The sequence below is a fragment of the Quercus robur genome, chromosome 2 (assembly GCF_932294415.1).
Source record: "Quercus robur chromosome 2, dhQueRobu3.1, whole genome shotgun sequence".
NCBI lineage: Eukaryota > Viridiplantae > Streptophyta > Magnoliopsida > Fagales > Fagaceae > Quercus > Quercus robur.
Window position 1 is genome coordinate 79,389,209 of NC_065535.1, and position 13,197 is coordinate 79,402,405.

The window sequence follows — 13,197 nt, forward strand, 5'->3', positions numbered from 1 at the left end:
TAAGGGACCAATTACGCACACAGGGTAAACTTGAGAGACCAACATTGTAGTTTCGCCTAAAAACAAAGGATAGTTAAACAACAAAAATAGAGTTTTATGGATTAGTTTTATATTTGAGGAGAATAACGTAAACGCCTTTAGTTTCTTAAAATTTTCCTAAATAAAACTCGATTTTATTAAACTTGAGTTTCATGCAAGAAATTAAATAATAAATAGAATAATGTTATAGGTAATAAGGTATGCTTGGTACACTGAATGTAGATTACATTAGGAATAGTAATCTTTATTACTGAGAATAGAAAATATTGTAATGGAATAACTATTACTATTTATAAGTTTGGTTGTTACATATGGAAAGCTTGTAAAAGATGATGTATAAAGAAACTTTATATTTTTGGAAATATATTAATTTTAAAACTTATTATATATACTAAGAAATAGCTATTACATCCATTTTAAAGAAGAATAGCTATTCTTCAATTTAAAGAATAGTCATTCCAATGTAATAACTAATCCATGTAATAAAGATGAAACCAAATGACTAAATTGCTATTACACAGGAATAACTATTCTATTACAGAAGCTATTCCAGCATACCAAACATACTCTAAGTTTTAGTATATTTGTATTACAAATTAATGTGTCACAAATTATAAAAAGAAAATTAAAAATTCAATAAAGTGTTTATTGAAACCCACTAATCATATTGATTACCATATCATTGTAAGTTTCATATAATAAAACTTGTAATGCTTTTAGCATTTTCCTTATAAATATAGAGTACTTGACTTGTAAATCGAGTTACCAAGAATAACTTATCAAATTCTAACGTTTCATACCGATTCCACTAGTTATTGAACAAATTACTACTCTCTCCCCCTCTCTCACTCTTGTTTTCTTTCACTGTCAAAATCCTTCTCTCTTCCAATTGTTTCTCAAATCTCTCTCTCTCTCCTAGTCAATTCTTCTTCTCACAAAATTGCTTTTGTTTGGAAACCCCATCGGTGATTGTGTTCTTGCCCACATCAGCTACAATATCACCGATGTCCTTCATCTTATTGGTGACTAAAAGTCAGTTCTTTGATTTTACTTAGTAATTTTTATTTTTGTTTGGTTTATCAATTTGGGAATTATGTTTGATTTGGAGATTATTTGATTGTGAGGCTCATTGATTTGGAACAAAGATTTTTTTTTTTTAATTTTTTTATGGTGTTATTTGGTTATGAGGGGTTACATTTTTTTTTTTTTTGGGATAAAAGAGGCATTGTTTGGTTTGTTGAGGAAATTTGAGGATAACTGTCAATGTTTTAAGGTTTATGAAAGCATAATTTCATAATTTTGGTTTATTAAGCATATTTTCATTGATAGAATACTGAGAATGAATTTCTTTATGTTTGGATGCCATGGATTTTGGCCTATGGATTTGGTTTTGAGGCTCAAATCCAAATATTTTGTTTGGATAAGTTAAAAGAGATGGATTGGGATTTGACCCAAATCCAACCAGAATTTGATAGGTTCAAATTTATAGATTTCAATTTTTCAAATACTCTCAAAACCTAGTGGAAATATCAAATATCTCATGCTCGCTCTTCGCTATTTCTCTCTTCCTCAAATTGCGTTTCTCTAAAAGTTAAGGATTTTCAATTTTATATAGATTATAGATTATAAATTATGTTTGAATAAAATCTTCAAAACTCAACCATAAAACATGCTTAAAATTTATATTAATTGATTTATAATAACAGTTATTCTTTACATCCAAATCCAAATGCAACTTTAAGATTTAACAAACTGTGCTAGTTCCTCCTTGATATAACTCACAAACAAAATTAATCTAAGTGGATCTTTTTCGACTTTGTAGCTGTTAGTATAAAGAGAAATGATACGTCTACAACAATTTTACAACAAATCATAAGTGGCAGGTTGTTACTGGTTGTTATTGTTACGACAAAAAAGTAATCTTAGTGTTAGTTTCAAATTTGAACCAATAACAACTAACCACTTGTAATTTGTTGTAAAAATGTTGTAGACGTAACATCTCTCATAGTATAATAGTATATATTAGTTTCCATGTATACTCACCTCACCTGATTGAGCAAGAATCAAGGACCCAGTACTGTGGCCTTGATACTAGCTCAAATTAAAGAAATTTTCCCTTGTACAATGACAAGTCTCAGTGCTATATAATATATATTCACTTATTTAGAACCGTCACAATGTAAATCATACGCAAAAATTGCACAGTTGATACATATAAAGTTTATTTCAAGCTCCCTCTTTCTCTCTTTTTCTTTATGTTTATCATCAAAACTTCAATAATAGCTACTTTGAAAAGAGATTAGATCAATTGTGAGACTTTCACTCACTCAGCTCAATCTATAGCAATTCTATACTTCTATATGGATGAGACGGAGACTCATCACCAATTGTCGACAATCATTATGGTCTGTTTGAATGGAGGAAGGAAGGAGAGAGAGTGGAGGGGAGGGAGTGGAGTAGAGTTGGTTAAAAATAAATTAATTTTGTACTAAATCTACTCTACTTTACTCTATTCCTCCTCCCTTTCCCTCAATCCAAACGTACTATTAATGTTAATTTTAAGACATTGCAATGTTAAATTATGGCCAGCCCGGCTGCAGCCATTTGATACATACAAGGCCATAATTTGGGCTAGTTTCGTAAGAGTTTAGATTATGAAAGCGGGCTAAGTTTTCGGCCTTTTATTCTCTAAGTTGATTCCAAATCCAGTAAGTCTATCAACAAAATATTTTTCACATAGTCTTGTTTTTTTACACTCGATGATCTCACGGGCAGTTTGTATCTGGAACGAATTAAGTAGGCCCAAGGGCCACCAGAGCATTCCACAAGAGTGAGCTCAAATGATGGTTTACAAGATTAACTTTGAATGGACCCAGTAAGAGCCCAGTCCGTGACCTTGAGGATTGGACAAAACCAACACACTGAGAAGTAAATGAAGCTGTTTTTATGCGTGTTGAAGGCAAAAATGGAAGTGATAAATTAACCCAAATACGAAGCCTAATTCCAATCAGCATATGGAACTATGGCTAAACCATCTTTCTTGTCATTTCCCTCTCAGTTCTGCTGTATGGGCCAAGCCCAATTCTGAGATGTGGATTAGACGATAAGGTGGTCGTTTTGCATTGATAATGGGCTCATTCAAGTACCGTCTGATATGCATTGAAAACAAAGAGGACTAATAAGCCCATGTCAAGTGCATTGTGCAATGATAAATAACTCATGGGAAAGTTTTAAGTCTTTTTAATCAAATAACCACACTTGACACACATCTTGATCTTCCATAAAAGATGCAATCAGCATTTAATGTTGATTGTCTTAATTAAATCCTTAAATTCAGCAAATTAGTGAGGTTGTTTTCCTTATTACAAGAAGCACTTCTAGTGCCTAGTGGCCATATCAGATTGCTCAAGATCATGTGGGTTTCATTCAGTAGCAGCCACACTGACCTTAATTTCAATATCCATTAATATTGTACACAGCAAGAAGATGCTAGAAGGGGCGTGTAGCCAACACACCAACCGCTGAGGTATTCTACTCTTTGCTGCTAAGTGGATTGGTTAAATCTTAGATAATAGAGATAATCATACACCAACTCAACCTCCATATGTTTTTAAGATTATGCTTCCCTAGATGTCTAGCTAACTGCACCATGTTACGAAGCTTCCTCCAATCATAAACATAAACACGTCTTTGTGGTTGTAAAATGATAAGGTGTCGGTTCTTCACTTGCGCTTATCAGGGGATCCTCATATCCTCTCTATTTGTATATTAGTCATTTTGCCCCTTTAATTTTGGGGCCTATGGTTTTGTGGAGTTGGAAGATCCGAAGATCAGGTGGTGGCCTCGTGCTTTAGCATAAAAAAAATAGTATCAAATAGAGCAAGTACGGGTAAGTACTTATTAAAAAATAACCCTAAAATCAGCTTTAGTTAGGATGGTGATGCTCTGAATGCAGCTATGTCAACCTCAATGACGCCTGGCTTGATTTAGCACAGATCAATATTAAGAATACCATTTTTTTTTTCATATATCTTATTACGTTGGTAAGTTGTAATCAGAATAATATCATTTTTACATAAGTTTGTAACTAATATCACTTTCCATCATTCATCGATCACGATAAATCATCACTACAAATGAAATTTTTTGAAGTAATATTATAGTTACTACAAATTTTACTATTTAATTCTTATAAATTGATGTGTCGACTTCTAAAACATTGCAAATAGTAATTAAGAAATTTAGTTATTACAATTTTTAAGTAGCACTTATCACGTTTAATATGTTACTTTAGTTTGTAAATCTTTTATAATAAATTTGACATTAGCTTTTTAACATTTTCTTAAAAAAATTAGACTCAAGACTTTTTTTTTTTTTTTTTGGCTGAATTGTTTCCTTAAACATATCATTTTAAACAAAAGTCTCCCCTAAAAGTTTTTAGGTGGTGCTGATTGCCCAGTCAATCAAACATATGATAGTCGACCAAGCCTATTACACTATAGTCCACCAAACCTACTACACCTTTTGAAAGTTTTGCATGGTGGAATATCAGAGCTTGCATGGATATATAAATACCCTTTCCGTTTCCCTTTACAGTGCACACATTCAACTCAAACTCAAAACCACTTCAAAAGTTTTTAATTTTAGCACCAAGCTAGTTTCTAAGCAAAAATGAACTCAGGTGCTATTGTGATTGGTGATGGTAAGATTTCTAAGCAAAGGGTTGGCATGAATAGAGGGGTGTCCATCCTAGATTTCATTCTTAGGCTAGTTGCAGTTCTGGGTACCCTAGGAAGTGCTATAGCCATGGGAACAACTAATGAAACACTTCCTTTTGTTACCCGGTTCACGCGGTTCAGGGCTGAGTTTAAAGATCTTCCAACGCTTACGTATGTCTTGTCTTCCTGACCATCAAGTACTTTTTATTTGTAACAATATGCTTGCTATTTTATAGGGTAAATTGCATTTTTGGTTCTCAAAATATAGGTCTGTTTGATTTTGATCCCCTAATTTTAAAAAGTTCTAACTCAATCTTATCTATTCTGGAACCGTTGACACATTGTGAAATTTGAGGGATCAAAATCGAACATACCCCATATTTTAGAGACTAAAATTACAATTTATCATCGATATTGATATTAATATATCATGGTATGTTAACTGTGTCTATTGGAACAGGTTTTTTGTGTTTGCGAATTCCATTGTAAGTGCTTATCTGGTTCTTTCTCTCCCCCTTTCTATCTTCCACATCCTGAGCAGCAGTGCGCAAAGAAGTAGAATTCCCTTGATTTTCTTTGATACGGTAAATTCTTCGAGATTCTATACAATATTCACATGGCTAAGTAATAATTTGGCAATTACAAAATGCCTAGAAGAAGCTTAATTCCAAGAAAATATGTACTGCTCTTAGTCCTAAATTGTTAGTGATCCAAGAAAAATTAAAAATTTAATTTTTTTCAGTCACCATTGAGATAGTATCTTGGAAGCACTTTAGAGGAATATAACAATCATATGGTTCCATTATGGAACGTCACATGTTACTTCATAAAATACTCGCCTTGTGTATTTTGGAAGTACTTTTCTGTCAAAAAGGAAGATGTATCAATATCTTTAAAATTGATAAGTTCTCTTATGGGATATTTTCACCCTTGTGTAGGTAATGCTAGCTCTTTTAACCGCTGGAGCATCTGCAGCAGCAGCTATTGTATACTTAGCACACAAGGGGAATTCTAAGACAAATTGGCTTGCCATTTGCCAACAGTTCAACTCCTTCTGCGAGCGCACTTCTGGCTCTTTGATCGGATCCTTTGGAGCCGTTGTTGTGTTTATACTGCTAATCCTGTTATCCGCCATGGCCCTCTCCCGACGTTGATAGATGATCATACATTTCAATAATGCAATTATGCTCAATGCGTGGATGTATTTCTTAGTTTGTCGTGTGCAAGAGTGACTGTATAATAGAATATGACTAGCGTCTCTTATGTTTTATGTTTCTTCTTTGTTAAATGTGACAACGCTTCTGGTGTAAAATTCAATATGATTATATGTTCCTTCAGGAGTGTAATGGAAGTGAATATTTTATCATGATTTATATTTGCAGTTTAATTCATATAACTCAAATTAAGTAATTCATTCATACACTCCTCATGCGAATGGTTTTTTTTATTTTTTATTTTTATTTTTGCCAAGTCATGGGAATGGTAGTAGCTAGTTACACAGAATATCCATTGATCCAAGTTAGACATATCAAAGCCCATTGCAAAAAATTCACCATCATGTCAAATCTATGAAATAAAGATGAATGTAGATAAAAGAGCCATGGCAATCAATTTAAAAATTAGAAAGTAGAAACCTGATTTTATTAACTAGTTAAAAGTGATTCAATATTTATTATCTAATTTTGCAGTGAGTCTTATTACCACAATTCCGAGGAATCAAATCTCATTGGTGCCATAATGTTTAAGTACTAGGATGAGAGAAAGTTAGATTCCTCGGACCTGTGGTCCAAGAATTAAAGGTAGGTGTGATCTTCCTCAAAAAAAAGAAAAGAAAGTGGCTGGTGTGATCTTTCAATATCTGAATATTTAAATGCACCTAAGGTTAGCTGGTTTAACAGGGCAGTTCAACAAATCACTCTCATTGAAAAAGGAAACAACTATTCTATCATTAGAGAAATATTGTATGGAAATAGATTTGATCTATATATACAATGCATAGTAAAACTTCTGATCCCTAGAAGCGTCATCAAACCATCAAAAGCAAATGCTTCTTTCTTTTATATATATATATATATATATATATATATATATATATATATATATATATATATATATATATATGTATGTATATTATTAATGTTGCTCAAAATTTATGAAAAAATTATCATTTCATGGGAAGCACAGATAGGATTTCTGTCTTTAGTCCCAGACCATATTCTGATATCATTGCTCATTTGCGAATTGCTAATCATTGTAATCCAAGAAGCCTTCTCATCCTAGGGAAAACTCCAACGTTTGAGCCAATTTTATATTGTGGATTCTGTAATCAGTATGCTATTTACCATGAGCATGAATGTGATTCTCCACAACGTCCTTTTGATGGTTATCCATCCGATGCTCCTTCCACTGATTGATGAGTTTATTCCTGAGGTTACTACTGTTTCAAGATTGCTGCTACTTTCCCCTATTTGTCTAGCCTGCACAACGGCCAAAATTGTTACAATATTAAAAAATGTTATGATGAAATCCCATGCTTCTGATAAGCCATGCACTTGATATGAAGTGATCCCAATCCCATGTGTCTAACAAGTCCTTAGGAATAAAGATATTCCTTAAAGCTCATATTGAAGTCCTTAAAAAGAAAAAGAATGAATCTATGTCTTGTCATGCTTTCATGCTTTCATGCTTTGGTCTTGCTATGCTTCTTCTGACAAAGTCTGAACCAAGAAAAAGACAAAAAAATTTAAGTTGATTTTAAGTCAAAAAGTGAAAAAACACTGTTCACAGATTACTGTTCACCCGAAATTTTGCCTATTTAAGAGGAGTTGTCCCTTAAGTCTAGGACATAATTCTACTTCCCTTAAGCTTTTAAATTCAGAATTCTACTTAGGATTTTCTCTTTGGAACTTCTTCTTCTTAGAAGCCTTTCTCTAGAGAGAATTCCTTGCTCCTATTACCTTATTCCTACTATCACTACTTCCTTACAAAACCTTGTAACTAGGGCTAGTTCAAGTTTTGTAATTGTTAACTTGTACTGTTGAGATCTTTTATTTACTACTACTGTAAGTGTTTATTTTACTTTCAATAACAAGTATTTTCAGTTTTCTATTCATTATTCTACTTGTTGCTACCGCTACCTTGGACGGATTACCACCATAACGGACGGTTCTAAATTACTTTCATTTACTTTGAATTATTTTCATATATACTGCTTGGCTGGTTCTACCGCCTTACTATTGTTCTTACTTTTAAGTTACTTACATTACATTCACTATATATATATATATATATATATATATATATATATCATATCTAAAAGTTGAAGTCTAGCATTTATTGTTGTTATACTCCTATTGAAACACATCATTTCGGTCCACTCAGCCTACTTTGATCAATTCACGTCCAACTTCGATCCCTTTGGTTCACTTTAGTCCATTCGGTCCACTTCAAATATGTTTTTGGAAGAGAAAATCCAACCCAACGCCACTGTCCATATGAAAAAACTGGCCTTTGTTGGCATTGTTGTTTTCCACAATTTTCCAAGGAAAAGACATGAGAAGACGGTAGCAAGACTTTGTAGTAAGATCGAACTTCAAAAACCCCATGAGATATTGAGAAGAAGGTTTCCAACACAATTTATTCACGCCATCTCCCTTCCATACTCCAGAATAAAGTAAATCCAAGAAAAAAATGGCTGATTCTAGCTCTGTCTTGTACCGGTCTAGTGAAATTGAATTCCAATGGTAGCCTTCTGCTGAGAAAGATACCAACGCCACCACATAAGCATCCTTATTCTGTGCAATTTCATCCTTATAACCAACAGTCCAGTTTGGTTCCAAAATAGCTAATTTTAGAGACCTTGAACCTCTTTCCTGGTATATATACACATCCACACATACATACATACATACATACATACATACATATGTGTGTGTAAAGCATCCTTATTCTGTGAAATATCATCCATACAACCAACAGTCCAGTTTGGTTCCAAAATAGCTAATTTAGAGACCTCGTACCTCTTTCCTGGTATATATACACACCCACACATATATACATACATGTGTGTGTGTGTGTGTGTGTGTGTGTGTAACACAAAGTAAAAGCTTTTGATCCCAAGCCGAGTCATGACCAAACCATCCAAAACAAATGCCTCCCATTTATGTATCTTGGACCTTGGTATAACCACCAGTTCATTTTGGTTCCAGAAAAACTCAATGGACATCTTAAGGGTAAATAAAATGTAATTAAGAAATGCACTTAAAACATCAGAAGCCCACCCAATGGGACATGATACGTTCTGCGGCTTCTGCCATATGGCTTTGTTACTATAAGTACACAACTAAGTCTTAAAAATTGAGGGTATGAACAACGCTAAGTATCCATCCATATCATTCTAAATGTGATTCCATTATCAATATGCAATGTCATTACAGCACTTTAACTATTTTCGGGGTATAAGAAGACATGGATGGCAGCCTCTCTTGAAGCAGTCCCCTCACTAGCAATGCATATAACAGCATCATATAATATGTAAAATGAAGCCTTCTTTTGACCAATTTCGAATTGTACATAATGTGTTAACAGAGACATGTGTTGGAACTTTGTTATACTGCTGAGCAGGAAAGGCGAATAAGAATAATCAGTATGAACTTCTGCTAGTCTTCAAGAAATTGGACTTATTGATCCCTGAAACAATGGTAAATATGAAAGTAATAGTCCAAGCTCAAACAACTTAGCTTGTAAGTAGTGGTATAAAGAAGTGTCCAATATATTTTAACTAAATCACTGGAATGATTATCATCCTCGCTCCACTTATGTAATTATGTTAACTTCTATCTAACAACATGATCTTCACATCCTTGTTCTGTTGGTTATGCTAGTTTTAGATTATTCATTCATTTGAAAGATGATTAATAATTACATCATGCCAACCTCATCTATTCTGAGTTTTGGCCATGGTAAAAATATGTGTATTTATTACTGTGCAGGCAGACAGTCACAACTAATGCACAAGTTTACATCTACACCATGAGATCAACAATTGGATCTATTGAAGCACCCAATTTTAGAGCAGAAACCAGCTAATAATTCTCAGTAACCAGTCCAAAAATTTCTTGTTTGTCAAATCATTAATGTACAAATCAGATTACAAAAGTAAAAGAAAAATTATGGTGCATGCATTGTTTTTGATTATTTCTGAACAATAAAATTAAGGATAACAAGATAGATGACACAATTTTCTTTTACCTATTTGTGGCTCAAGATATATGGTTTCTTGAATTCAACTTAGGTTTGGATTTGGAATCAAATAAAAACCGCATGAGAGCTCTGTTATCTGCTTCAACTAGGCTACAGCCAGGCTCTTTCCTCACCCCACTGTCATCCATCAACTTCCTCACCTTCTCAACCCCATCCCATTCACCACGTGAAGCATATATGTTAGATAGAAGTACATAATCCCCACTCTGGTCCCTTCTCATTTCAAGTAGCTGCTCATTTGCACGTCTTGCCAACTCAACATTTCCATGAACTATGCATGCCCCAAGCAGAGTCCTCCAGACAATAGCATTGGGTTCAATCTCCATGGAGTCCATGAACTCAAATGCTTCATTTAATCTCCCAGCTCGCCCTAGCAGGTCGACCATACACCCACAGTGCTTTATGTTTGGCTCAATATTATACTCATTTCTCATAATATTAAAATACCTGCGCCCCTCTTCAACTTTGCCAGCATGACTGCAAGCAACTAAGACTCCAACAAAAGTTATCTCATTTGGCCTGATTTTCAACCTGCGCATCTCCATAAACAGATTGATTGATTCCTCAGCATGGCCATGGAAAGCCAAACCTCCTATTACTGAATTCCAAGTCGACACATCTCTATCTCTCATCCCATGGAACACTTCGAGTGCTTTCTCAATATTCCCACACTTGGCGTACATATCTATAAGTGCATTCCCAAGTAGAATGCTCAAATCTCCTGAACACAATTCCAAAATGTTGCAGTGTATCTTCAGCCCAACGTCTAAATCTCCCAAATCTGCACAAGCGGACAACAGACTCAACATGGTCACCTCGTCCGGCCTCTCTCCCGCACGTCTCATCTCCTCAAACATCTCCAATGCCTGCTCATGTGACCCACAAAGTACATACCCTGCAATCATTGCATTCCAAGTCACGACATCCCTCTTTGGAACCTCCTCAAAGAGTTTCCTCGCACTCTCCATCTCCCCTTGCTTCACATACCCTGTTATCATCACATTCCAAGACACCAAATCTTTAACTGGCATTTCATCAAAAAGCTGCCTCGCAACACCCAACTTCCCTCGCCTTGCATACCCGGCTGTCAAAGCTGACCAAGGTACAACATCCCTCATTGCCGACCCATCAAAAAGTGCTCTAGCAACGCTCAAATCCCCACAATTAGCATGAAAGTAGATAAGGGTATTCCTCAAAAACTTATTCGATTCAAAACCATACCTCATCACTTTCCCATGAATCCCAAATCCCATCTTGACCCAGGAAAGCTTAGTGCAGGCCTTGAGTACAAACGGGAAAGTGAAGTTATCGGGCTTTACATGCCGATTCTCCATCTGGGTATAGAGCAAAATCGCATTTAAAGGGTTGGAGCTCTGAGCTGAGCCTCTTATCATAGTGTTCCACATGAAAGTGTCCGGTTCGGTAATATGAACGAACACTTGGTGCGCGTAGTGAATGGCGCCTGAAACAGAAATGGCAGTGGCGAAAATGAGTTCTCTGAGAGAAGAGTGGTTGGAATTGAAGCCTTTGACGAGCATGGAAGCGTGGACTTGTTTCAGAGCTCGAAGACTGGTGCAGTTTTGCCATAGGCTTGACCGTTGGGGACGGTTGGCGCTCCGGTCGTTTGTTCTCTTCCGGATCATTACACATAGTACTTCTGTTTAAATGTTCCATGCTACGTTTGTCGTTTTAATCAGACGGTATTATAATGTGCCTTTTTTTTTTCTTTTCAACTATGTTTGATAGTTTAAGCAAAATAGAAATAGATATATCATAAAATAATGAAATATGACACCATTTTTCTCTAGTGTTTAGGAGATTATTAAAATGAATGAATGAAAATGAAAGAAATATATAGTTTTAATATTATACTACTCAAATTTTATTTGTTTTTGTATTCAAATAGGGATAAAAATAAATAAAAATAAAAACATATTTTAGCTGAAATTAAATGAAATATATATTTATCTTAGTTAGGGTTGTGAACCAATTCCAACTCAACAAAACTGATCTAACCTAACTTGATGCTTTGTGCTTTTTTTGTGATTGGTAGTTTAGGTAACAATGAAAAAAAATTAAAAAATAAAATAAAATAACATCAGTTGGGTTTAGAGTTGATGAATATTTCAACACAACTTGACGTAACAATTTCAAATATATGTTTTAATTATTTTCTCTCTTTAGAATTTAGACCCTTAATCAAACCCTGTATCTCTCCATAATTTCATTTTATTTATTTTTATCCAAAACACGTCTACTCTCTCTCTCTCTCTCTCTCTCTCTCTCTCTCTCTCTCTCTCTCTCTCTCTCTCTCTCTCTCTCTCTCTCTCTCTCTCTCTCTCAAAATCTTCTATGTGAAATCACCTTTTACCTAATCTTTGTTATATTTTTATTTTCAGTGAAAGTTTTGTTTCTTTTTTCTTTTCTTTTTTTTTTTCTTTTTTTTTTTTCCCTATTTTTAACAACCAAACTGTGGTTGCAAAGACCGTGGGAAAAACATTATAATTAGGATTTTCTTTTTGATTGTGTGATTTTTTTTCCCCTTTTGGTACTGACTTCATTTCAAGAGTGATTTCAAATATATCAACCCAAATAGAAATTTATATTTGTTTTGTTTTGTTTTCCTTTTGTTTTGCCTTTTGTTTGGTGTTGAAAAAACAAAGGCATTCAAAGGAAAACCATTGTTAAGTTTCTATTAATATTATGGTGTTTTTAATAGATAATATCAGGGAATTGTGTATTTCCAAAACAAAATTATAATTTCTTTATATATTCAACCTAACTTGATGACCTAATTTAATCCAATCTAATTCATGCACACCCTTACTCTTACTCTTAGTAATTTCATTCCTTCTTATTAAAAGCCGAAGTAGCAAATGAATGTAATATTCTTACAAGATCCCTTTCAATCCCTTCCATTTTATTCATTTCTCCCTCTTCCAAGTGAAAATGAAAAGGGTAAAACCGTAAAAAAATTAATAGATGTAGCAATCCTAATTGAGCCTGAGGATTCCATTAAGACAAATTCACAAAGTCTGAGATTCAAAAAGGAAATTCATATGTGTATAATATTTCATGTTCTGTCTTTCATAAAAATAGATAAATAAATAAAAATAAAAAAACAATTATAATTTACTCCCTTAAAATGTTTTTTTTTTTTTTTTCAATTCTAATAAAG

The 13,197-nt window shown here is 34.0% G+C and overlaps 2 protein-coding genes across 2 annotated transcripts in view; one reads left to right on the plus strand and one right to left on the minus strand.

Moving 5' to 3' along the window:
• The window catches only part of LOC126715187 (casparian strip membrane protein 3), an 87,691-nt gene extending 81,547 nt beyond the window's left edge, over positions 1-6,144 (plus strand). The window contains exons 2-4 of the mRNA XM_050415667.1: positions 4,721-4,928; positions 5,218-5,341; positions 5,696-6,144. Of these exons, the coding sequence (XP_050271624.1) occupies positions 4,721-4,928; positions 5,218-5,341; positions 5,696-5,911 (548 nt within the window). The 3' untranslated portion in view covers positions 5,912-6,144. The remainder of the gene's footprint in view (positions 1-4,720; positions 4,929-5,217; positions 5,342-5,695) is intronic.
• A 2,922-nt stretch (positions 6,145-9,066) lies between these two features.
• On the minus strand, positions 9,067-11,705 carry LOC126715189 (pentatricopeptide repeat-containing protein At5g15300). The gene is made up of 2 exons (XM_050415668.1): positions 10,008-11,705; positions 9,067-9,446 (listed from the first exon to the last, which is right to left on the minus strand). Exon 1 carries the CDS (start codon positions 11,660-11,662, stop codon positions 10,019-10,021), a length of 1,644 nt encoding a protein of 547 aa, XP_050271625.1. The 5' UTR covers positions 11,663-11,705; the 3' UTR covers positions 9,067-9,446; positions 10,008-10,018.
• Positions 11,706-13,197: the final 1,492 nt, after the last annotated feature.